Source organism: Gavia stellata, chromosome 1, assembly GCF_030936135.1.
Source record: "Gavia stellata isolate bGavSte3 chromosome 1, bGavSte3.hap2, whole genome shotgun sequence".
Taxonomy (NCBI): domain Eukaryota; kingdom Metazoa; phylum Chordata; class Aves; order Gaviiformes; family Gaviidae; genus Gavia; species Gavia stellata.
Window position 1 is genome coordinate 129,233,987 of NC_082594.1, and position 26,237 is coordinate 129,260,223.

Sequence of the window (26,237 nt, forward strand, 5' to 3'; positions counted from 1 at the left end):
TCCCTCAGCCCTGCTTTTACCGCTCCCTCAGCCCTGCTTTTACCGCTCCCTCAGCCCTGCTTTTACCGCTCCCTCAGCCCTGCTTTTACCGCTCCCTCAGCCCTGCTTTTACCGCTCCCTCAGCCCTGCTTTTACCGCTCCCTCAGCCCTGCTTTTACCGCTCCCTCAGCCCTGCTTTTACCGCTCCCTCAGCCCTGCTTTTACCGCTCCCTCAGCCCTGCTTTTACCGCTCCCTCAGCCCTGCTTTTACCGCTCCCTCAGCCCTGCTTTTACCGCTCCCTCAGCCCTGCTTTTACCGCTCCCTCAGCCCTGCTTTTACCGCTCCCTCAGCCCTGCTTTTACCGCTCCCTCAGCCCTGCTTTTACCGCTCCCTCAGCCCTGCTTTTACCGCTCCCTCAGCCCTGCTTTTACCGCTCCCTCAGCCCTGCTTTTACCGCTCCAGGGGCTGGCCACAGCCTCAGCTCCGCGCTTCGGGAGCAGGTCAACAGGGCAACGTTCATCCGCCTCCAAGTGGGATGTCGAGTGTGAACGCTTTAAAATGCTTTCCGCTGCCTGAAGGGTAGACATTAAAGGGGAGCGCTTGGGCTATCCAGCCTGCTTGTGTGTTTTCCTCAGCTGTGGCGAGCCCGTATTTCAATCCCTGTGCTAGTTAGGATTTCTTTTTCCTGCGGGCTGTGAGTTACTTCATGTGCTCAGCGTGCACGTTTCCCTGGGGAGGAGAGGGCGGCAGTGGCGCGACGTTATTAACAATACACAGCACTCGAGTCCAGGTACAAGGAAGGATCTTGAGAACTCCTACTTGGCTTGTTTTGTGTTTGTTTTCATATATTGTGCCCCATAATAAGGATGGCAATGGTGGTAGTAGCTACAGTGACCTACACTTGAGGTCTGTCCTAGCTTAAGCATAGGAAAGCTGGAAAACATCTTGTTGAGAAATGATTATTATACAATAGTAGAGTGTTACAGACGTTTTTGGTAGCCTAAAGTGTGTCCCTGGATGTAGTACTTACATATTTAAAAAAGCGTCTGGAGCTGAAAATCAAGACATCTTTTAGGAATGCAAAGTAGCGGCTTAATTATCAAATTACGTTCCTTGTACAGGCCTTTGTAATGACTTGGGGCATTTTTGTGTGTACAAGTTCCTGAATATGATTTAATTTAAAGGATTTGCTGTAACACCAGTGTCGCTGCTCTCCGGCAGGGTAAACCAGCTTTGCTGACAACTGTCATGCTTTTCTTGCAATGCAGCTCTTTGGGATGGCCTCGTTGTGGACCTGTTTCTGGTGGCTTCAAGGTGTAACCGCGTATAGAGTGTATTGGATGACTGTGTAAATGTAATAAATTGCTTTTATTCCCAGGCATTAAGCTTCGTCCCTATCAAATAGAAGGTGTAAATTGGCTGGTGCAATGCTACGAAGTCCAGCATGGCTGTATCCTGGGAGATGAGATGGGTCTTGGGAAGACTTGTCAGGTGTGTTGTTGTCTTCTTATGGAAAACGATCTTTGCCTAATTTAGCCCAGTGTTTCTGCAGAATGAAAAGAAAAGCACCCTAATGATTGGTCAGTTAAGCAGCCCCATCCTGAAATCCATGCTCAAAAGAGAGAGCTCTTTGTTTCTTTCATTCCTTAATCACTTAAAAACCCCCGTTAGGTCCTGAATGACACTCCAGAAAGGTTTTGGGGTTTTGTAAAAAGATGAGTCGTTGTTTTACACAGACATCTGAATGTGTAATTTGTAGTGTGCATACCTGAAGGGACAATACACAGCTGGTACAGAGAGGCTGATGTCATTTTGATGCACCTGCAGCAAAGTGATTTTTGGGTTTGTCAACACATGGATTAAAATTTACAGGTCTAAATTTTTCAGTGCTGCTTTATTTTTTTGTTAAGTTTTGAAATGGGTTTCAGTTTTGTTGGAAAATGAATGCTTGTGCTTTGTTTCAGCTGGTGGTATTCAATGGGTCTTAAATAACAAACTGGTAGTTTTAGAAAGGGATGTATAGTAGATCTTTGTGACTGTGGAGAAAGGTCTTGGGAAAGGGGCTCTAGATATTGAGGTCACGTTTTGGGATCTAAGCTTTTTTGTCATTGATGTTGGATCTCACCTGACATTCTCTTAGCTCTGCTTTGTGCTAGAGAACCTGTGGGAACCAGCTACAAAGCTCAAGAGGTAGACAGCTTATGTAGGTTCAGGCTATTGGGTTTAACCCTTTTCTTATTATATAAAAAATATTTTCCTTGCCTTCTAGACTATTTCTCTACTTCTTTATTTGACAAAAAAATTAACGAACAAAGAGAGATTTCTGATACTTTGTCCTCTGTCCGTTCTGAGCAACTGGAAGGAGGAGCTGGAGAGGTAAGTTTCAACAGTTGTCTGGCTTGTCATGTTCTTGTACAGCAAGTTACAAAGATTCTCTTCAGATGGGCTCAGTCCAACAGTTTTTGTCCTTTCAAAGGGAAAGAAGTAAAAAGGGAAGCTACTGCAACTACGAATCAATGCAAACACCACTTGCAGTTAATGCGTAGTCTTTACAGTGCTGTGGTATACATGAATTTATCCATCTTATAGTACTGGCTGACTTTCAGTACAAATGCCCCCACTAGCTCCTTGCTTTTTATTGTTTTGTAACCCTCCATGCTCAGCCTCTCTTAGGCAAAATCTGCTGAAGACAGCCAGGATTCTGTATGATGAAAGGTAAGACCCAAGTTGAATAGTATCTTTCTTGGCATGCTCACATATGCACGCAAAATACATTACATCTGTGCATGCAACCTGTTTTCACTGGGGTGCAGTGACTGCTGATGGCACAGCTGCTGTCCCCAGAATATATACATTTTTAAGCTGGAGCCCAAACATTCCTTTAAAGAGGAAGGGCAGAAAGTTAAAGATCAGAACAGAAGTCTGTCTGTGTGGCTGTTGGGCAATGTTCTCTCTCAGCATCTGAAATCATCCAAGTTACATTCCGAATTGAGCTGGCCTGGTTTGGATAGACTTGTGGTTGGAATAGTTGGGGGAAAGTGCATCCTTTCATAGATCAGCAGCGAACAGCTATCCAGGAGGAACATTAGACAAATATCAGTGGTGGGGTTAAATGAGGAAGAATTTTATGGTTCCAACTCTTCCTCCATGGAACTGGTTTTATCTGCTTTTTGACTAAGAGGATAGTTTTCTGAGGCCTTGACTTGGACCTGTTTGCTGCAGACATATTTTGCCTTTATTTTAGCATGCTTTAGGCCAGTTCTTTCGTCCCAGCTGGGCAAACTGTATTCATTCGTCTGCTTCTCATGAGCTTTTTCAGTTCCAAATGGCAGATGGGCCATGAGACTGGGTTGCAATCATCTGCCTTGGACTTTGAGACCTAGGATAACGCAGTTTATTTGGGGCTTGACCAAACCAGAACCAGCAGCTGAGGTGCCAACCTGAGACGCAAATTAATCAGGAAGGGGTTAGATTCAGAAGCTGAGATCCAGCCACATGTCACAGGAGGGTAGGGTGTTTGGATAGGAAGTTCTCATTATCTGTGCAGTAGCTGCGTTTGATAATGGGGTCTGGGGTCATAAGCACATGAAAGACTTAGCTTGGCTCAGTCTTTTTTTTCTCTATCTTTCTCTTGACAACAGGTTTGCTCCAGGTCTTTCCTTTGTGACATACATAGGCAGCAAGGAGGAACGACCCAAACTGCAGCAGAACCTGAAAGAGCAATCTCACTTCTGTGCACTTTTGACAACATATGAGGTATGCAATGTCTTTGTCACTTGAAAGGGGGGCTCAAGTTTTTCCTGGCCTTTTCCATTCCTCTGTACCGGCTAGCTCGTGCCTTGTCCTCTGTACTCATCTCTGACCTTCCTCAGTGATTTCCTACTCTGTAACCCATTTCACCAACTCATCTAAGTTGCTGCAGTTTTTGTGTCCCTAAGATAATCTACTTTAACCCCAGCTTTACCGCATAGCTGTATCACACCTTGAGTAAAGAAAACAGACACATATCCATCCTTCACTAATGCTAAATGGGTACTGCATTGTCTTTGTATGGTGCCTTACAGACCTTTAACATTTAATAGAAGCGTACACATGTGTGATGTTTATTAAGATTATCTTAATCAGGCAATGCAAGAACACTCAGAAAGAGTTTGCCTTTTTTGTGCCCTCTTTAGCATGCCCTCCTCAGACAAAACTCCCATTCCTGGACTGCAAAATGGTGAGGTTCCTGTTACAATTGGTAGGACTTTGGGCTGAATCTGATCAGAGCTCTCCTGAGAAGGTCCTGTCCTGCTGTAAATGGAAGCAACCAGAATAGGGTTGCTTCCTTGGGCACCGCGTTGGACTTTGCACGATCTGGTGCTTAGTTATCTGGAGTGGGAAAAAGCCCCTGTTTTTCTCTTATGAGTCAGTCCTACTCAGGTGCTACTTCATATCAGCACTCTGTTAAGAGACTGTTAAAATAAAATAAAACACATCAACCTGAAATTAGATGAAAAGCATCTCTTACAGCTCCTTCCCCCCTGGCTTTTGAGCTCCCTTTCCCTTTGCCCTTTTGCTTTCCCTCTCTTCAAGTATTGTACTGTCTTTTCCCGCTGGGAGCTGTGTGACCTGTGCTAACCACTCTGAACCTGAATCTTTTTCCACGTTGCACAAGCAGGAGTGGGTAGCAGTGATAACCCTTGTCCTGAATGTGATAAACAGAGGTGCTAATACTGAAGCAAGTCCAAGGAAGAGATCGACTGTGTCGAGATACTCACTTAGCTAGGATTTTTCTTGTCTCTGTTGCTTTTGATGATAAAATTCTGTGCTTTTTAAGGATTTCTCTTGAGTGACATGATTTCTCTTCCTCCGAATCTGAAGTTGGGCAAGCAGTGTCTACACTTTAGGGTACTACCAGGTCATTGTAATAGCTTAGATTAATCCACTGAAGCTATGTTTGGTTAGAGTGAAAAAGGTTGTGATGCTGAAGGTGCATGGTGTTTCTGACTGAGTGAGAAAGATACGAAAAACTTTACAGAGGTGAAGAGCATTTGTGGTGTGTAAATTTCCATTAATTCTCTGAGGTTCTGCTGCTGGTGATTTGAGTTAAAATGTAGGATCACAACAGCTTGTGGTTACAATAAGTGTCATGTTACTGTCCTCAGGTAATAAGTGGCTTCATTCCACTCTCCTCCATTCCACCATAGTTTGCAAGTAGATAAAAAGATGTTCTATTTCTTAACTGATGTATTAACTTAAGTCATAAACCATGGTTCATTTCCTTTCATTGCAGATTTGTCTGAAAGATGCAGCATTTCTAAAATTGTGAGTCTGATTTTAATTTTTTCAAATTTAATTCTGCACGTCTGTCAGTGATTTCTTAAGTGTATGTTTGTACGTGTGTGAGATCCCGTGCTTGTTTCACAAGAGCCAAGGATGTTCTTTGCTTGTGATTAGAGCTTTGTCTTTATCAGCTTTCAGTGAAGAGTATTTAATGTCAGCCAAGATGTACATGAACTTCCCCCAAGGACAGTTTTCAAGCCAGTAAACTCAAAATAATATAGAATGATAGAATCATTTAGGCTGGAAAAGACCTTTAAGACAATCAAGTCCAACCGTCAACCTAACACTGCCATATCCACCACTAAACCATGTCCCCAAGCGCCTCATCCACGCATCTTTTAAATACCTCCAGGGATGGTGACTCAACCACCTCCCTGGGCAGCCTCTTCCAATGTCTGACAACCCTTTCAGTAAAGAAATTTTTCCTAATATCCAGCCTAAACCTCCCCTGGCACAACTTGTGGCCATTTCCTCTTGTCCTATCACTTTTCACTTGGGAGAAGAGGCCAACACCCACCTCACCACAACCCCCTTTCAGGTAGTTTTAGAGAGCGACGAGGTCTCCCCTCAGCCTCCTCTTCTCCAGACTGAACAACCCCAGCTCCCTCAGCCGCTCCTCATAAGACTTGTGCTTCAGACCACTCAACAGATTCATCACCATTCCCTGGATACGCTCCAGCACCTCAATGTCCTTCTTGTAGCGAGGGGCCCAAAACTGAACACAGCATTCGAGGTGCGGCCTCACCAGCACCAAGTACAGGGGCTCAATCACCTCCCTGCTCCTGCTGGCCACACTATTTCTGATACAGGCCAGGATGCCGTTGGCCTTCTTGGCCACCTGGGCACACTGCTGGCTCATATTCAGCCGGCTGTTGACCAACAACCCCCACGTCCTTTTCCACTCGACAGCTTTCCAGCCACTTGTCCCCAAGCCTGTAGCACTGCAATATATATGATGTATATGATACATTTATAATGTATAAGATACATAGTGGCTTACAGCAGTGCATTAAATATCAGTCCAGAAGGCTGATGTTTAGAACAGAGGAGATCTTCCAAGAGCTTCAGATTATAAAGGTATTAGGTGCAAAATTTGCTGAAATTGACCTGCATTATACTATGGTGATCATATATCCTGAAGTTTATTGCCTCCTGCCACCAGTCAGAACTGTGGAGGGTTTGTGGAGCATTATGCTTTCTAGCAAGACTGATTGTACAGCTGAAGTTCAGCCTGTGGGAAGTATTGTCATGGTCATGCAGGATTTTACAGAAGCCTACACTTGAAATGGGGAGGAATTCTCATATTTTTTAGTAATAGCGCCAATGCCTTGCAATAGTGATAAGTGCTGTGCCAAATGCTGGGGGCAGCCAGATATCAGGAATGGTTCAGGATCTTTGTAGGAGCAGGAATCCAGTGGCCCCCGCTGACACAATTTTGGGTGTCCCAGAACTAGTCAGGCCCGCTGTAGGTGGCCTGTCGTCTTTCTGCAAAGCACCTGCCCTTGGCCACTGCTGGAAACACCAGGCTGTGCTGGATGAACACATCATGATAGAAGCCAGGCCGTATGAAAGGTAGCCATGGCCATACTGTCCTTACAGTTTCATGTCATGTCCTACACTGCTGTGTATGATTTTACTTATTTTGCAGCTTAGCCCTGATATGTAGTACTTGGGGAGAGCAAGTAACTAGCCCTAGTATCACAGAAATGTCAGCTCCGGTGCAATTTCCTATTTCTAAGGCTAGCACAAAAACTCAAAGCCATGTCACTTAAGTTTGGGGGGGCTTTTGCCCTCTAGTATTCCTTCTGAAAAAAGTGGTTGCTCATCATTTGTACCTTGTCCTGTGTAGGAGCACTTGGAGCACTTCGTAAAGGTGGGTCAAAGTTATCCAATGTCCCACCACCACCACTCCTTACAAGCACTGTAACAGCACAAATGAGTTGAGCAAGAGCCCTGCTCTAATGTAATGCCTAAGAGATGAGACTCTGCTCTCCACATGAGCTTCTCCAGTACTTCATGCTGAAGTGTCCCCTCTGCAATTCAGTTGCTGTGCCTGTAGAATAAGAATAATGACATTTGGCTGTCCTGGCAACAGAGAACCGCTCTTAAATAGCAAAGAGGGGAATCAAAGGAAACAAGAGCTGTGAGAGGAATGTAGGTCGCTGTGATTTCAGCCCTTGCATTCCACTGGGAAGAGATGCTTGTGGGTAAGAAAAGCTGGAGGGTCATGCCTTCCGTCCCCTGCCTACCCATCAGCCAGACTTGACTGCGTGGAAATCACTCTGTGATGTGAGAGTTGAAACCCTAGTGATAAGCAGGCACAGACACTGAGGACTGAAAAGATCTGGAGTTTATATTAAGCCTAGTGGGTCTACTAGGTCACCAGTGGTTCTGCAGCCTACTTGATGAGACACTGCATATAGCTGTATCAAGCCCAGAACAAGTTGAAGCTCCTTTCTTGGGTGATTTGCAAAAGGCTTGTAATGGCTCCACCACCACTACGTCATCATAGTTGCTGGGTTTCTGCACGGGTGCTAGGGCCTAGTTTCAAATCTCTTTTTTTCCAAATCATAGACCTTCTTGAATGTTTGACTAACATGTGCTTATGTCATTTCCTCATAGAAATGGGGCTGGAGAGAGAAGCAAGAAATCCAAGTGAATTTACTTAGTTTTGATTTCAGAAAAACTATCCAGGCTATAGTTATGAAACTGTGTTGGCTCTTGAAAACCAGTACTTGTGAATTCCTCCCACCCGACTCGTGATGTTTGCTTGTTGTTCGTGGCGTGGGACCATCTTGAGTTCAGCCAAGCAGAGCCACCACTTGTTTCAGTCTTTTTGTACTTACAAGAATGAATTGTTGTCAGTCCCTAACTGAAGATGCTGTTTTGTGTTTGTTCAGCTTTAACTGGGCTGCCTTGGTTGTAGATGAAGCTCACAGACTGAAGAATCAAAGTTCTCTGCTTTACAAGACGCTTTCTGAGGTAAAATAACTCATCCATATTTTAGAGTCTAAAGACTTTTTCCTCTTCACTATAGCATACAGATACTCTGTTTCTCTGAGTATTTATTAAGCTCTGGGCCACAACCAGTTTCCATCAGAGTTGGTAAACAGATTCACATGTTTAGTGGCAGACAGATAAAGGTCTATCCTGTTGGCTTTGCGTGGAGGTGGGCAGTATTTGGAGCTTACCTCTCATTCTGACTCATGTTTGGGCTTGACACCTTGGAGCAATTTGAGAGACTGAAAAATATAAAGCAGCTGGACATAGCACTGAACTACAGCTCTGCTACCGAAGTGGTAGAAGTTTGGCTGACCTAAGATAACATAAAGTGACAAGAGGTTATCTCCAGCTCTGGGAGGGTGAAGGACTAGGTCCCTTGCCTAGTTCATGGGGCCTCGAGTCATGAACTATTGACTTCCATTGTCCCATTTAATGGAGCTAGCCTTTTTTATTGAAATTAATAGAATTGCTCCAGCTTCCAAAGCACCCTGCCAGAGTACAATGAGTGCCTGAGTGAGGCTGCACTTCTTGTCATGGCAGTGAAACATGGGCATTAGGTCTGGGCTGACATCAGCAACAATGAACTACAGTACCTTGAAAAATATTTTTTTTATTAAATTCCTGAAAGTCTTGTATTTTCTGAACATATTGTCCATGACACCTGTGTTTCAGGAGCTTTGGTTATAGTCACAAAGAAGTAGGCATGATTCACCTTAGCCCTCCTCCTAATATATTTTCTATTACCAAACTTGAGAGAAGAATTGTATTTTTTCAAAGGTAACCGTATTCCCCAAGTCTCTTTACAAGGATTACTGTAAGCAACATGGGCCACATAATGTTGCTGTGTTTGTCAGAGTTATCCACTAAATAGAAATGGAATATAGTCTCTTGCAGTTTCATTTCACTGTCCTATTCCAACAGCATTTTCCAGTCATCTCTCATTACCTAACACTGAGTATGCAGTATCGGACCGTAGAGTGCATGGATCTGAGAATTTTAACGGTGTCAGTTTTGCACTTTGTTCTTATTTTGCTTACACTGTCTTCCTTGCATTGGTGCCATCCTAGTCAGTTTGGTGGAGCTGTTTGACTGTCACACCATACCTTATGTTGGATGGTTTTGGCAGACATATGCAGTTTTCTGGGGGCAGTTCTGTGCCACCTGTCCTCGTTAAGTTAAGCTTAAGAGTGGTGTGGGTGGAGTTGTATATTAAGGTTTTTTTATTCCAGATTTTTTCTCTTAATAATTTTGTTTTGTTGCTGGTTCTTTCAGTTCTCAGTAGGCTTCAGCCTGCTACTCACAGGCACTCCAATCCAGAACAGCCTCCAGGAATTGTACTCCTTACTCAGCCTTATTGAGCCTGATATCTTTCCTAGGGAACAAGTCAAAGAGTTTGTTGAGTACTACCAAGTGATTGAAAAGGAGAGTGAGCCAGGTCAGTAATAAGCAATGTTGTACTTCAGTCAGAACCAGCTGTTATCTTGACTAGGAAATGGGCATGTTGTGTCCTCTTTATTTGCTTTCTTTTAATGCTGACTAGCTTTAAAACAAAGCCACTAAAAGTGATGATTACTTGCCTTAATGTAGCTCTTAAGTATTTCGGGTATGCAGCTATGTTTTGGTTTCTCTGTTTGTAAAATTTGGCTTGAATCATTTCACTAATAGATGTAAGGTTCCTTATACATTTATTTTGAAAGTATAGTTGTGAAGGTACTGTATAAATTCCTTACATTTAATGTAGTAATCACCTCTTTTTTTCCCCTGCCTCTGCATAGCTAAAGAATTGCACAATCTTCTGCAGCCATTTTTGCTTCGAAGAGTCAAATCTGAGGTGGCTTCAGAGCTGCCAAAGAAGGTGGAAGTGGTTCTGTACCATGGAATGTCAGCTCTGCAGAGGAAGTACTACAAGGCCATTTTGACGAAAGATCTAGGTAACTGAGGGTTTTGAATCCTATCTGTTAGTTTTAAAAACAAAATTAATTCCTTTTGTAAATCCGTGCTCTGTTGTAGTGAAGCAGACGGTACTTTGGCCTGCAGAATATGCACGGAATAAACATGCCAAATTCAGTGCTTTGGGCTGCTTGATTTGTGGTGTTAGCTTTTGATAAAATAAGAGACATGTGGATCTAGAGCTGAGCTGTTGCAGAGCTAGGGAGGATCAGCTTCAGGATTCTGCTTTGGGCCAGCCTGTAATTAAAAATACTTATCACGAGGTAAGCCTGCTCCTATTGTATGTTTTTCTGTTCAGACAAAAAGGGTGGTGCAAGAAATTTTGGGTCTGTGGATCTCTACAAATTTTCTAATAGTAGCACAGGTGCCATAAAGCAAATTTAAACCTACTGGATGTAGATACGAGTTTCTTAGGAAACCATGGGGCCATATAGAGAATGCATAATAGCTCGGTCCTTGTCACTTCACGTATGAACTAACTGTAACAAAGCATCCTGAGGTATGAGAGAGAAAGTATTTGCTTCTCTCTGAATTCCTCCTCTTCCATCTATGCAATACCACATCGTATGGCTTGCCAGTGCTTATGTGTTGTAGGAAAGTAAAAGTGGGAGGATGGAGACCCTTTGTTCTTCTAGGGCTAATGCCTGGTGCATCAAGGAGCCAATGGCAGTTTGCATGCACATCGCCAGGCAGGCTGAACCTCCTTCTTCTAGAGTCAGCATATGTGCACACATCTTCTTTTTCTCCTCACAAAAATGCAACCCTTCTTAACTTCCTGGTTGCCCAGTAGATCTTGACTCTCCTGTATTACTTTTTTTGTTGGAAAATTCAAATGAACTGCACCAAATTTCTTTCACTATTTTTGATGATTTCTAGATCTATAATTCACTCTTAGAACAATGACTGTGACCCTTTCCAGGGAGTCCAGAAAGTTCCAGGGAGTCTGACAAGGCAGCGTAGTTTTCATCAGGGTCTTATTTCTAAAGGCTTGTTCAAAAAATGTGAGGGAAATTTTGTTTGGTCCATGAAAACAGATCTATTAGTCTTGAGATGGAAATTCAAAAGCAGATATGATATGCAGAGAGAGATACTCCAGTGCTTGAAGCACTATGGAGCAGCACTCAGTGCCCAGATATTCCCAGTCACGCCCATTGGTGGAGCATGGGCTTTCCTACTCAATTCCTTTTCTGTGCTCTTTGTTCCAGATGCATTTGAAAGTGAAACAGGAAGGAAGGTTACACTTCAGAATGTCTTAATTCAGCTTCGAAAGTGTGTTGCCCACCCATACCTTTTCAATGGTAAGAAAGCCCTGTTCTCTCTCATGAAATAGAAAGAAATAAGTTTCTTGATTTACACAATGGTTTTCTATTATTGCTTGGCAGTGTAATGCAAGTAATGCAAGAAGAAGCAAGTAATAAACAATGTTGTACTTGAATCAGAACCAGCTGTGATTTTGTGACCAGTTCCAATATGTGACAGTTCATCAATAATAAGGAATAAAGTAGGGTACTGTGTGAAGTCTGAGTTTCTTACTGCAGCTCTCCACTTGTTTTCTCATCAGTGCATCTACTCTCACCTAAACAATGAAATCACAATGCTTTGTGAACTACTGAGGGCGTTCTTTAGAGACAGAGAAGGACTATCGCTTCTTAAGCAAGCATCATGGGGGTCTTCTTAGCAATAGCTGGCAGTATTAGGTCTGTTTCTGAAACTCCTTTCTGTTCCAGGTGTTGAGCCAGAACCCTTTGAGATTGGAGACCATATTGTTGAAGCCAGTGGCAAGCTGTGTTTGTTGGATAAACTCCTTTCATTCTTGTACGCTGGGTATGTCATGTTGGGGTGAGGAAGATAGGGTGGGATTGACATAGGGAGAACAGGTAAACTGGGAAGGCAAACTACCTTATTTAGCCACAGATTGAGCAGATACTCATCACAACGCAAGCACTGCCCTATTTATTGCATGTTACTGACTACCTGAAGGAAGTAATTTCAGTATAAGGAGATGCATTAGAGATGGTAGAGGAACCTCAAAGATTTCTGTAGCTTCCCTTTAAACATTTCTGAAAAGACTTCACTCTCTCACATGTTCTTGTATTTGCCATATTTGGGAACCTGAGAGAACAACCATCTGACATGGTATTCAGCATATCTGGTTTGACTATGGATTTCCTGAGTGTAGCTTCTAGTGCATCAGTTGAGTTCCTTTGTGCTACCATGCTTGTGTTAGCCCAGGAGGCAGAATGCATAGCAAATGTGAAAAAGAAATTTGACTGGACTAAAAACCAAGAATAAGCTGAAATTTCAGCTTTGGGAATGGCATGCAGAACTCCTGGTGCTGGGATCTGGTGACTTCAGAACCTGGAACCTATGGAACTTGGGTATTTACCTCCAGCTCTCAGATGGCAGGCAAATCAAACTGCGGTTTGCATTCTTGTGCAGTCTGTGAAGCAGTGCCTCTTGTGTGATAGAAATTCTACCTTCTCTATTAATTGGTCTGCGATTTCCCTTTGACTACTTCCAAAGGACAGAGCTTCAACAATCCTTGGAAAGTTCTGATGTGGTTGTGGAAGTCTTTGTTCTTCTGCTGTATAGCACCTTGTGAGTGGGTGCCTCTCCCTTGAATGTCTTTGCTGCAGGACCAGCCCCGTGCACATTCTGGATTTGAAAACGCCTGTCTTCTGCTCTACAGTGAAGTCTGATTTAAGCAGAGCACTGTCTGAGGCCTAGAGCTGGGAGGGAGGAGAGTTGATTTCTCACTTACACACGATTGTAGGTAGAGTTTGGTCTTTGAGGGTCATATGCTGGAGGAGGAAATGCTCTACTGTCACAAAGATGCTGATACTACATTTTCCCAGCATTTAAGATGCTTTGTAGTATGTGATTTGAGAGCAGTCTGGTGTGGCAGGTCATGTGGTGAGGAAGACCTCGTGATGCCAGGTTGAAGCTGAGGCTCCTTTTAGACAGGCTCCTTTGGATCCCCACCAGGCTGCAGCCAGCCAGCAGCAGAGCTGTGCCAGAGCCTTCTTACCTCTCTGTGACTCCACGCTCTAGACATGGCAACTGATGATGGCAGGTGAAGCTAACTGGTTGCGTTTGGGTGTGGGGCTGAAAATGTGATGAGGGAAGGGGCCATGACTCTGTGAGGCTTAGTGTACAGAGGTGGTGAGGCCTTGCTACGTAACGGTGACTAACAGTGACTGATTACCTGGACTTTACTAAAGCCTTCGACACTGTCTCCCACAGTATTCTCCTGGAGAAGCTGGCAAATCATGGCTTAGACAGGTGCACTCTTCACTGGATAAAAAACTGGCCGGACGGCCGAGCCCGGAGAGTCGTGGTGAAGAGAGTGAAATCCAGTTGGCAGCCGGTCACAGGCGGAGTCCCCCAGGGCTCAGTTTTGGGGCTGGTCTTGTTTAATATCCTTATCGATGATCTGGATGAGGGGATTGAGTGCTCCCTCAGCAAGTTTGCAGATGACACCAGCAGGAGTGTTGATCTGCTGGAGGGTCGGAAGGCTCTGCAGAGGGATCTGGACAGGCTGGATCGATGGGCTGAGGCCAACTGGATGAAGTTCAATAAGGCCAAGTGCCGGGTCCTGCACTTTGGCCACAACAACCCCAGGCAACGCTACAGGCTTGGGGACGAGTGGCTGGAAAGCTCCCCCGCAGAAAAGGACCTGGGGGTGTTGGTCAACAGCCAGCTGAATATGAGCCGGCAGTGTGCCCAGGTGGCCAAGAAGGCCAACGGCATCCTGGCCTCTATCAGAAACAGTGTGGCCAGCAGGAGTAGGGAGGTGATCGTGCCCCTGTACTTGGCGCTGGTGAGGTCACACCTCGAATGCTGTGTTCAGTTTTGGGCCCCTCACTACAGGAAGGACATTGAGGTGGTGGAGTGTATCCAGGGAATGGTGATGAATCTTTTGAGTGGTCTGGAGCACAGGTTTTCTGAGGAGCGGCTGAGGGAGCTGGGGTTGTTCAGTATGCAGAAGAGGAGGCTGAGGGGAGACCTCATCGCTCTCTACATTTACCTGAAAGGGTCTCTTCTCCCAAGTGGCAAGTGACAGGACAAGAGGAAATGGCCGCAAGTTGCACCAGGGGAGGTTTAGGCTGGATATTAGGAAAAATTTCTTTACTGAGACAGTGAAGTACTGGAACAGACTGCCCAGGGAGGTGGTGGAGTCACTCGCACTGGGGGTGTTCAAGGAACGTGTGGATGTGGCACTGCGGGACATGGTTTAGTGGGCATGGTGGGGTTGGGTTGGTGGTTGGACTGGATGATCTTACAGGTCTTTTCCAACCTTAGTGATTCTGTGATTAAGCTATTGTAACCCCTCTACCACTCTGTGAAATGCTGTCATGGTGTTTTGAGGCTCATGGTGTCTCATGTTCTTCTTCCAGTGGCCACCGTGTCTTGCTCTTTTCTCAGATGACTCAGCTGCTTGATATCCTGCAAGACTACATGGATTATAGAGGTATGTTCTGCGTGCTTTGGCAGCAGAGGGGTATCCTAATGATCTCTGCCATATATTGTTCCTCTGATTTTGTTTGATCTGCCTGGGATGGAGAAAGGACTGTGATGAGGATTTATGGCTTCTTAGTAGATAGAAACCATATTCTTGCAATGGGACTGTGAGTTGGAGGGTCTTGAGCTCAGCTCTTTGCTGTGTTACCACCTGCCTGAAATGAGCTGGCACTTAAGTGTTCTTCAAAGTCGTTTCAGCTTTGGTTCCTTGATAAAATGGGGCTAACAGATGGCAGGGTAGCAATGTTTCATTATATACCTGTGTTCAATTATGTACCTGAGTCCAGGAGTAATTGCACTGAAGGCAATAGGCTTGCTTTAGATTCAGTTTGTCCAGCACAAAACACAAATTGGGCCACATTCATACCAGGAAATTAATTTTTTGATTAAAACAGTTGTTGGCAGTGGGGCCCCAACATGTCTGTGAGAGCAGGTTGGATCAGACCATTTTTGGCAAGGTTACCAAAGTGTTCTTGGGACATTTTCTTTTGTTTCAATCCACATGGCTCCATGCCTATTTAGGATTTCCCATGAAAGAGGCTTTTGTTTGGTGTTTATGGTTTTGGACAACTAATAATGCAGGATAAAGCCAAATGTAGGGCCATATCCCGTACTGCTTGCTCACAGGAAAGCACACATTGAAGGCCGTGGGAGTTTGCATAAGGAGGATCCAGTGGTTATTGGCCTGTTTTGTGGGGCCAACAGCCAGCACAGCATAGTCTGAAATGGGACTGTATGCTCAACGTTCTTTTACTTTGGCTCTGAATTTTCCTGTTGTGTTTCCAAGCAGCAGATTAAATGCTAAGAGTCTCTGCTTCAGACTCAGCTAAATTACCCTTTGCCAACAGTCAATCTGGAAGTCAGGGTCACTACTTCAGTTTATACAAGGTTTAACTGGGAAAGAATGAAGGAGTTGAAGGCAATAAAATGAGAACCAAGGCAGGAGGATTTGGCATAAAAAGATTCAGGACAGCAGTGAGACAATAGAGAATGGGGTAAGAGGATAAGAGCATAGAGAGAATTTCAGAAACATACATGTTGCTTGTTTGAAAAGGCTACAGCTATGAGCGGCTGGATGGTTCTGTTAGGGGTGAAGAGAGACACCTTGCCATTAAGAACTTCGGTCAACAGCCCATCTTTATCTTCCTGCTGAGCACCAGAGCAGGTAAGTAAGGAAAGGAGAGAAAAAAACCCATCTTGCTTCTGCACTCTTCTTTTGCTCTCTCTGGCAAGATTTCAGATAGTTATGAATCCTGCAGAGCCTGTTCATGTAGGGGGTTTTTGAGGGAGACAAGACACATCCTGAACTTGGGTCTCTCAGCTAGGACATCTTGTTTCTGCGCTTTCCTTGCAGCAGCTGATGCCAAGATACTATTCATATTGCAGCCACTTGAGTTACTTTTTTTATTCCCAGTCCCATAATGCCTGTCCCTCTGCCAGGTTGAGCTTAAGAAATCTCACTAGCATTTTATTTCAGCAACCACCAGACTTTAGGTGGGAACAGGCTTCCTTTAAGTAAGCTGGTGGAATTGCTTCTCAAGTTCACTGAACGTGGACATGCTCTCTAGCTGGCAGACAGACTCAAATGAGAGCCTTTTACCATCCTGAGAGTGCAAAGAACACCATGGGACTGCCATCTGTGCTTCTTCCCCTCTTAGCTCCTCAGGCAGATCTGTATCTTCTAACACAGTTTCAAACCTCCCTGTCTCTCTATCCAAGCAAGCGCAGAGGCAGGCGTCTGCTTGTCTCCAGAGGAGGGATCCATGCTGCTTGATCTCAAGCATCAAACTTGAACTAAGTTTTCCTTTGGGCTTCTGGTCAGACTTTCCTGGATGAGCCTGGCTCCAATGATACTGCAGTGCATTGAGGGGAGTATGTAGAGAGACTGAAGAGAAGCTTTTTTTTTGACTACATTGCACAGTACAGCTTGGTTTTGGGCTGTTGCAGAAAGCTGGAAGCTGGAAATGGAAGGCTTACCCATCTTTTTAGATCCTTATGAGACTTAGATTTGGGGTTGAGAGATGGATTGAATTAAGTACAGTTGATCAGATCTGACAGAATCTTGCATAGCATAAATTCTCCAGTTTCTCCTTTATTTTCTGCTGGTGACATATTTTGTGACCTTCTTTGTTTGTAGGTGGAGTTGGCATGAACCTGACAGCAGCAGATACTGTTATTTTTACTGATAGTGATTTTAACCCACAAAATGACTTGCAAGCAATAGCAAGAGCTCACCGGATTGGGCAGCACAAGTGAGAAATGTTGCTACTTCTGGTTTGGTTGCTGACTCTCTTGGTCTCGCAGTATTGCTTTCCCTATCCATAGGCAATGGAGGGTTAAAGTACAATAGATTGAAGATCAAAGAAGGAGAGCAGAGAGGATTTTATGTCGTCGTTTTTCTGTTGCAGCCTCATACAGTCTTGTCCTTGTCATGTGTCTAGGGTGGGATCTTTGTAGATTTGGAGTAGAAGAGGGAATCTGGGGTTTGCCTGCACTTTTGCAGTGAGCATTTCTCCTATGTAAAGAAGCAATTGTATCAACACTACATTTCTGCTGATTATTTTTGTTGATTTTGCTCTTGCCTTTTTTCCCTACCAAAGGAGTGGGTGAGGGGATAGTGCTCCATGCGAGGAAACAGCTTTAGTGCACATCAAAAAAGGAAAACAATAAGAATTTTCTTAAACTTTTCAAGGCCTGTAAAAATTATCCGCTTGATTGGGCGAGATACAATTGAAGAAATAATCTACCGAAGAGCTGCTTCTAAGCTCCGGCTGACAAATGCCATTGTAGAAGGGGGTCAGTTTGCTCTGGGAGCACCCAAGCCTGAGGGAGCAGCAGACTTACAGGTAAAATAGAGCTATATCCTCAATTTGATTTCAGTAACATCTTTAGAAACGTTCTGGAGTGTTTCTGTATTTGTCTGATATGAACCTGGCCAAACACTTATGTTTTGGGGGAGATGTGCACTGACATGTCAGCTTTTGCATGTCTTAGGAACCAAAATGACATCCCAGGTCCAGACAAGATCTGACATTTGAAGACGGTTTTTACAATTTTGAGGCGCATCCATTGTTGAAAATTGGCGTGTTTTCTTGGAGAAGAGGGGAAGGCAGAACCTCTCCTTGTTTTACTTGTTTATTTTTAATTATAATAGGTCTAAAGTGGAAGCTGACTCATTGTTTCTAGAACTTGTCTGTCTCTGGTGCTTTTCTCTCACAAACAGAACTGATGATAAGTACTTAGTCAGCTTTTGGTTGCTAGTCTGAAACTCCGTCAACCTTCTGTTGTCCAGTTGACAAATATAGTGTCAGGGCATGATTTATAATTCTGACCTGAAAGCTGAGATTTGTACTGAGAACTTGGGTTGAAAACCTCAAGCAAAGTGACATTTAGGGGAATATATCCCCTGTGTGCAGCTAAACCTGGGAGAGATGTGGAATTAATATATCCTTTCCCCCCACCGATGCCATCCCTCCCCACCCAGTCAGCATGTATCTCAGCAATTATAGTTTCCATGGGAGAAGTGGAACTGAGCCCAAAGGAAATTCCATGCTGATGTTTTGCTCCCCCTGGATTTTTGTGGTATTTCAACTTTTGTTTTAAAGGAGTTGAGGGCAAAAACAAGCCTGGTCTTTCTGGCTATGAAGAAAGCTGCTTGAACGCAGTCAATACAATCCTGCTTTGTCATTCAGCTCTGAAGAAAAATGACCGTTCAAGTCTGGATGAGTTATGTTTGAGGGAGATACGTTGCAGGGGCCTGTCCCATCAGGCGTTGGGAGAACTAAGCACGTTAAAGCATAAGTATTTTGACAGATAACATTAAGGCTTAGATTTCTCCACTCGTACATCCTTTGCATTTAAGCCTGAGAAACTCGAGACACTGGGATTGACATGGAATTAGGAGATACTAATACTGAACTTCCCCTTCTCTTTGTTAAAGCTGAGTGAAATCTTGAAATTTGGCTTGGATAAATTGCTCTCCTCTGAGGGGAGTACTACGCAGGATGTGGAGCTAGAAAACATCCTTGGAGAGACAAAAGGAGGGAAGTGGGTAATGGACGTTGTGCTGCCACGCGAAGAAGAGAGTGAAGAGGAGGATACAGAGAGTAAGTTAAGAATCTAAATACTTGTGAAACACATGACACTTGGGTGCTGGTAGAGAAGGCTTCCCAAGCACGGGTAACAGTTTTCAGGCAACAAGAAGAGAAGTGGACTTGTAATTAAGTAAGTGACTTGGATTTTGTTTGTGGCCTATCCACAAACTTTATTTCTGAGCCTTTATTGGTCTTTTTCTTCTTTTTGTGCCCCTATTTGTAAGATAATGGTAATGATACTTGCCCAGTTTTGGTGGCTGGAGGGCTGAACTCCTTCATGTGCTTCAAATATTTTGAGACCTCAGATGAAATTAATGAGGAAAGGGGAAATACTGAAATTGCAGCTGCTGTTTTTCCCACAGAGAACCATTAAGATAGATCTATGGTTTTAGGGATACAGCAGTAACTTAAAGAAAGGCTATATAGCAGTCATTTTATATTTATCTCCAAACAAAAGATTATTGGCCACAAAAATCACAAGTTGAAATGACCGTAAAAAATTCCAAAACGTGAGATAAGAAATGCAGAGTTATGGAGTCTAAACAACTAGAACAAACCTACTCTGTCTTCAGTACTCTACCTTCCAGTCAAAACATCACACAATTGTGGTTAGTTTTTCATAGCCCCATACTATATGAGAATAAATTCTAAGGATACTTACCCTCTTCTAATGTCATGGTGAGAAAGACTGAATTTCTGTTTTGAGTGCACAGCAGCACTTAAATATAGATCTGTGACTGAAGCAGAAATATGGCCCTGCAGGTTAGGTATTATCCATCCTGCAGCAGTTGCCAGCAACAAGTAATTATTTGCTGAGAGTTAGCAAAGAGTGATATTTTCTGTTGGTAACTTAAAGAGGAGCAGTGGTACCACACTGTGTAATAGTTATTGGGAAAATAGCTCACCTGATGAGCAGTAACTCTGGGCTGCCAGAGTTCTGTGCTTCTATTTTGTTTGGGAGATCAAAAGCAAAAGTTTACTGTCCCTTTACAAGAGTTGCCTGTAACTAGATAGCAAAGCTAAATGGATTCACTGCTGGCAGAGATGGAATGACCAAAGAGAACAGCAATGGAGCCACAACTTAAAAGAGTTAATTGACCGAAATAGGAAGAAAGGTTCTTTGCCACTATAAATGACTTAAATGAAAAGCTTTTGCCTAAGGAAGCAAATCTTGATTCTCTTGTTTCTACATGATGCTGACACCAGTCTTACAAAAAAATGATGAGAGTGAACATCATCTTCTGCTGAGGGTAGAACAGTGTTGCAGAGAAGCCATATTTCTTCTGCTGTCACTGTACATTTTAGGTGTTAGTGGCTTTCAGTTCCTTTTTACACTTTTTAATTATTTTTTTAAAGATCATATGTACGTGTACGAAGGCAAAGATTATTCAAAAGAACCCAGCAGAGAAGACAAAAAAGCATTTGATCAGCTTCTGGATCTTCAGAAAGCCTTGACTGAAGAGACCAGTAAGGAAGGGAGAGCTCTCCGGAACAAAGCAAACGTAAGACAAAAGACATGACAAGGCACATGATGCTCTTTCATTTGCTTGTGGAAAATGAGGCTGACAGTTTTCTCTCTTTACCTACAGCTTGCGGAACACATGTTAAAAGATTTGGATGTCAATGTAGTAGAGTTGGCTCTTGAATCTAAGGGCTTGACAATTCAGCAATTCTGATAACAGATCAGAGATATGATGTACAGGGCAGTAATATAAACTTAGGTCACAAAACCACATGTTATGTGACAATTGGGATCTGATGATTAGGACCTGTGGACAAGTAGACAAATGGGAAAGGAATGTAGGTTAAGGTGGGCACCAGACGTGGCTTTAAGATGAGCAGTTTGTTTCCATGATAACTGCTTTCTTTCTCCAGACCCTTCTCACAGGCCTCCGGGAACAGTCAACCAGGAGGAAGCACTTGTTGAGCACAGAGGAGCTGGAGGCTAGGAGGAAGAAGCGCCAAGAAGCAGCAGCAAAGAGAGCAAGGCTCATGGAGGAAAAGAAGAAGGCAAAAGCAGAGGCAGAACACAAGAAAAAGTATGGTTTGTACTGCATCTACTACTTGTAAGCTGATGTCTGTTACACTATACTCTAGAAATGTGTGTCTGATTGACGAAAACAAGTCATGCTCTGTATCCACTCTGGCAGGTGGGACTGGGGATGAGGGGAGGAGAAGATGACAAAATGGCTGCAGGCCAACCTCATGAGAGACTTAACTTCATACATCAGGATATTTCCGTGTGTGTGCTCAAACTGCATAACGTGGGGATGTGAATGGCTTGAGCCCCTAGCAAAGGTTCTTTTCCCCTGAATACACCGCCTAACTTCACATCCAATTTAATTCATAGAGAGTGGCCTGAATAAGAACCCCATATCTGAACGTACAGTGAGCTTTTGGGAGGAGCTTTCTGAAATGGCACAGTTGGCCCCTATGTATTGGTCTGGCATCTGTGACTCTCTGGCATGTGTCTTAACTTTCTCCTCCTTGTTTCCTAGATGTTCTTGCTTTTCACCACTCTTAAGTAGTTCCTTGCCCTTTGTCATATGCTGACATTTCCCGTGCCTGCAATTGGCTTTTCACACTGGGATGTGGCTTTTAGTATCACAGATAACAACTGTGCTAAACTTTGTTCCGGTCTAAAATAGGGGAGGGGAGCAGAGGGAATGCAGGTCTGGGTCTCCTGTGTTTCACTGCAGTGATTTAAAACAAGGTGTGTGCCCCCCAGCTTTGATTTTCATTGAACATCGTCTTCTCTTGTTTTGTTTCAGGATGGCCTGGTGGGAGGCAAATCATTACACATCTACCTGCCTTCCTTCAGAGGAAAGTGACTCTGAGGAAGACTTTGAGGAGGATGAGGCTGGACTGAATGTGGATTTAGAGTCCAAAGATGCAGACCTGAACTATATCAAGTATGTCATGGGAGATGTCACCCACCCCAAAGCAGAAGAGGAGGATGCCATCATTGTCCACTGCCTAGGTGGGACTTACAACAACAGGAATGTTGTTGGGTGAGGTGGACAAGGGGGCTGAATTGTCTCTACCAGCTCAATAGTTTCTAATTCCCATCCAGACTGAAATAATTTGGATTTGAGTCTGACTTAATCTTGAGTGGTGCAGAGGCAATACAGCCTCTACTCCACCATGTATAACCCATGCAAGTACTAGCAAGGTGTACATGGGTCTTTTCATGCCCTCTCTGGATTTATGGGTGAGCCTCTTGAAGGGTCCCTGTGTGGCTTGAAATTTTACATCTGTGGCCAAGTGGGGACAGTTCCTCCTGAGAGCAGGCCTTTTGTTCATCCCATGAAAGCTGTAGGGATTGAACTGAGATATTGAAAATCATCTGCCTTACACAGCAGAGAGAGACAGGCACTTCCAGAAGCTGAGGTCAGAGTTTTTCTATCTCAGTGCTCATCTCTTAACACTGACCGTAAAGAGACTCTAGGCGAATCTCCTAATTTAAGGACCTCTGTTAAGACACTAAAGCTGAGGGAGAGAAATTCACATTACAGAGTTCCTCCTGATTCAGTGTTGGAGCTGCTCTGTGACCAGGGCTATAGCAGAACATTATAATCTGTTTTGGCTTATGTTAAACTCAGTATAAAACCTCATGTTTGAAGTGGAAATGCCAAGTAAAAGTGAAAGCCTGCAAATAACAAACATCTAGTTGTGGGAAGCCCAAGGCACCAATCTGGGGACATACTGGATGCATGCTGTATGCACCTGTATGCATATTTATGAGGATACTGACGGGTTTATATGCTCAATGCCATGGTTAGTGCTTGTTTGAGCATCCTCAGTGGACAGTAAGAAGGAATTCTTCCTGCAGTTTTTCAGGGAATTGTGACAAGTTTGTTTTTCTCAAGGGCTGAGATTTATCCTCTAGGATGGTCCCTTGAGTACTGGTTGACTTCAGTTCGTGTGTGGTTCCCGTATCTGGTTTTGATAATCATCTGTTGCATTTGTACAGAGTACATTCCTTTCCTGCAGGAGTGGTCTTCAACCTCACTTTCTAAAAGGAGTCTAACTTGTCATTTCATTCTAGATGACTCCGGACGCTGGGGAAGGGGTGGTTTGTTTACAGCTCTGGAGGCTCGTTCTGATCAGCCAAGGAAAATATATGAGATGGCAGGAAAGATGAAAGGTAAGAGATTAAAACATGACCTTAGGCCAAGATACTTGAAAGAGCTTAAATCCCACTGATGTTGCAGGAGTGATGTGCCTGGATACCACAATACTAATGTTTTTTCCTCTTTCTCTAGATAAGTGCATCCCTAGCTCTGAAAGTAGTAATACAGTGGGTGCTTTGACTTGACTTGTTTGGAGTGTGAGAACTCTGCATAGGGGTTGGTCATTCCGATCCATGCTGCAAGTCATAAAAAAAGGAAAAAAACCCAAAAAACTTGCTCGTTATTCACAGGGTGTTTTTCACGATATAAGACAGAGCACTGCATCTTCTGTCAAAGTGCTTTTAAGAAGGATGAAAGCCCTCTCAGGCAGTACTCAGCTGAACCTTTGGTTCCCTCCAAGCACTAATCTCCTCCTGAGCATGTATTAGCAGTTTTGAGCTACCTGCAGCTAGTGAGGAATGCACATCTTGCTGTAAGGTGGACCTGTTGTTTTTTCTAATTTCCTGGGAGATGCTTTCTTCTTGTTCCAGTGTCTCTTTCCTTTTGTGGTCTTCAGCTGGGATGTGTGTGTGTCTGTGTGTCTCGGCAGGGGGGCTAACGTCTGCCTTGCTTCCCTGGGCAAAGAGTCTGACTCTGCTGAAACCATCATGATAAAGAAAGCCAAGGAGAATAATACAGAACATGACAGTGAATTCACTGCTGCATTGACTGCCCGTGGACTCTTCAGAACTGATTTTTTTTTTTTTTTTTTTTGTTCTGTTCTTGTTTTGTGGACAGACCTGGAGTTAGGAGGAACCCTGTTATTCCCCATTGATGATAAAAAATCCAGGAAAAAAGGACAAGACTTGGTGAGAATGAGAAGCTCCTTTTTGTGTTGCTCTGTCTACATGTTTTTGAAGCTGTGTGAAATGAACGTTACGTCTTTTTCCCAATAATAATGACACTGAATACTGAACATGGCTAAGTTGCAGTTAAGTATTAGAGAAAAGAAGATCTTTTTCTCGTTTATTAAACCTGATAATTCATAATGCAGTTTTCCAGCAGCTATCACTGTGTCTTTTAGTGCTGTATACAGACTCCATTTCACTTTTTTGTGTGCTTTCTCCTTAGTTGGCCTTGATTGTAGCTCAGCACCGGGATCGGTCCAACAACTTGTCTGGCATTAAGCTGTCTGCTTTGGAAAAGGGCCTGAAGAAGATTTATTTAGCAGCCAAGAAAAGGAATGGTAAGTGTCTGTGCAGTAGAAGAGTGAATCCTTATGTGTGTGATTGCACCTAAAGATGATGGCCAATTTCCACCTCTCCTGTACTTTTTTTCTGAAGTAAAGTGAGAGGGAGACCTCCACGGCAGATATGTTGTGTTCTGAAATATTTCTTCTGTTCTTGTTGGATCGCTTGACGCCCTTATCTAGATTGCTTTCTATATGTGTATCTTGTCCTAAAGAGTGTGCACTCTCTGTTCCCTCCTTCTCAGCAACAGTGCATCTTCCACGTATCGGGTATGCAACAAAAAGTTTCAACTGGTACGGTACCGAGCGGCTCATCCGAAAATATTTGGCAACACGGGGTATCCCCACTCTTATGTATCCTTTTGGAGTATGTCTTATTTTGTTCACAATCTAATATTGAAAAGATCCCCTAAATATCTTGGTGAATGCAAAGCAAGGAAGCAAGGCAAGGCATAGATGCCACAGTACAGCTAAAAACTTGGTTTCTTTGGCTTTGCTGTCATCCAGGTACTCATTCCACAGTGAGGACTTATCATTTTAGGAGATAATGACAGATTAGTGTGATTCAGTAGGCCTGTCAGAATTTGTTAGAACTAAGTGCTAGTCTTCTGTTGACAGCCATCAACTTACCTGTATATGCCACGTCTGTGGGGGAGATGACTGGAATTTCAGAATAATGGAAGTGACTCAGAAAGTGGCAAAAGTGAGAAGGTGAAAAAACCATTACAATGTTCCAAGCAAGTGATAACCTGCTTCCCTGGCTGAACGTGGTGGAGTTGGTGTGTGTTAGGACAGGCTCTCATAACAAAATTGTTCACTGCTTTCACCTTCCAGGAAAGGAAAAGGAGGTTTACAAGGAGGCTCTGTTTTGTCACTCCTCTAGGAAGACATGCATTTGCTATACTGCCACTGTCAGCAATTCTGTGAAACTGGAAGTCTGAAACAAAGACAATAGTGTTCAGAGCATTTGGCCTCCTTCCTTGGTGAATCTCTTAGTGGACGTTCTGTCTGGCATTCCTTGACACTTTTTTATTAGATACTACTTCCCTAGGAATAAAGGCTTTTCCGCTGCTTCACAACCATATTCATCTTCAATGACAGTCTCAAAGCCATGAGGATGCAGTAATTTCTTTGAGAAACATGCGCAAAAAGCCAAGGGTCTTTTCAACCTCACGCAGACAGTCTGTATGCATCCGCTTCAGAAACATGGCTTACACAGCCGTTATTCACCCCTGTATCTTTATTGACCAGAATGTTTACGTATTGTCAGTGGCTCTGGAGAGGAACGAGATTGCTTCAGAGTTCAAAGAGTCTTTGGATAAGGATGTTGACTCAATCCCAGATCTGTTTTGGAGATGGAAAATTAAACTGTTACTGATGGTCAGTTGTTAATCCCTTACGTTAAGTTATTGCTAGGGCTTAGAATACAGTATTGTTTGGCCATATTTTTCCCCCCCTTCAAATTTCATCCCTTGTCTCACTATACCCCTTTTCAGTCAGCTTTTTTGTGGTTACCTGGGTCTCTGTGTACCTGCCCACATAGTTTCCTTTCCACTGAGACATCTATCAAGTGCATGACAACCACATAGTATAAACTGTTTATACTGTTCCAGTTCCCCAGAAGTCCATTTCACTTGCATTTGTTCAAATATAAAATTTAGCTGCATAATCACATGCTTACAATCTAGGAAAATCATGACCAGTATTCTTGGCAAAGGTGTGCAAGGCTGCCAAAATTTGAGACTGGCTTTATAAATGACACCTTTCCTTCTCCCACAACTGCTTTTTCATTACACGGTTCTTTGTTGCAGCTATTGGGCAAAACCAGGTCCTCATTGCTGTCCAAAAAGCTGTGTGAAAGGTTCCATGACCCTTTGATGCACTTTAAGGAAATCTTAATGCAGAGTTTTTGATGTTGGTTTTACTCTGTTGCAAGAGAACTTTCCTTTCTTTTGCATTGTTGGCACTGTTGGCTTTAGCATATTTTTAGGGGTTTTTTAGTA

At 43.6% G+C, this 26,237-nt stretch overlaps 1 protein-coding gene across 3 annotated transcripts; it reads left to right on the forward strand.

The window, feature by feature from the left end:
* Positions 1-1,424: 1,424 nt before the first annotated feature.
* Positions 1,425-25,673, forward strand: CHD1L (chromodomain helicase DNA binding protein 1 like). Of its 3 annotated transcripts, none has more exons than XM_059816709.1 (22): positions 1,433-1,471; positions 2,250-2,356; positions 3,622-3,736; positions 5,256-5,287; positions 8,206-8,288; positions 9,573-9,743; positions 10,084-10,239; positions 11,464-11,556; positions 11,986-12,082; positions 14,656-14,729; positions 15,834-15,944; positions 16,917-17,031; positions 17,472-17,625; positions 18,720-18,885; positions 20,230-20,375; positions 20,749-20,912; positions 21,645-21,853; positions 22,922-23,020; positions 23,784-23,854; positions 24,117-24,231; positions 24,480-24,588; positions 25,271-25,673. In XM_059816709.1, the coding sequence occupies exons 1-22, from the start codon at positions 1,448-1,450 to the stop codon at positions 25,347-25,349; spliced, it is 2,490 nt and encodes an 829-aa protein (XP_059672692.1). In that variant the 5' UTR covers positions 1,433-1,447; the 3' UTR covers positions 25,350-25,673. The 3 variants fall into 3 exon arrangements, with proteins under 3 accessions (XP_059672684.1, XP_059672692.1, XP_059672676.1); XM_059816693.1 differs by having other exon boundaries at positions 8,206-8,287; positions 9,581-9,743; XM_059816701.1 differs by lacking the exon at positions 2,250-2,356 and having other exon boundaries at positions 1,425-1,471; positions 8,206-8,287; positions 9,581-9,743.
* The last annotated feature ends 564 nt before the right edge of the window (positions 25,674-26,237 follow it).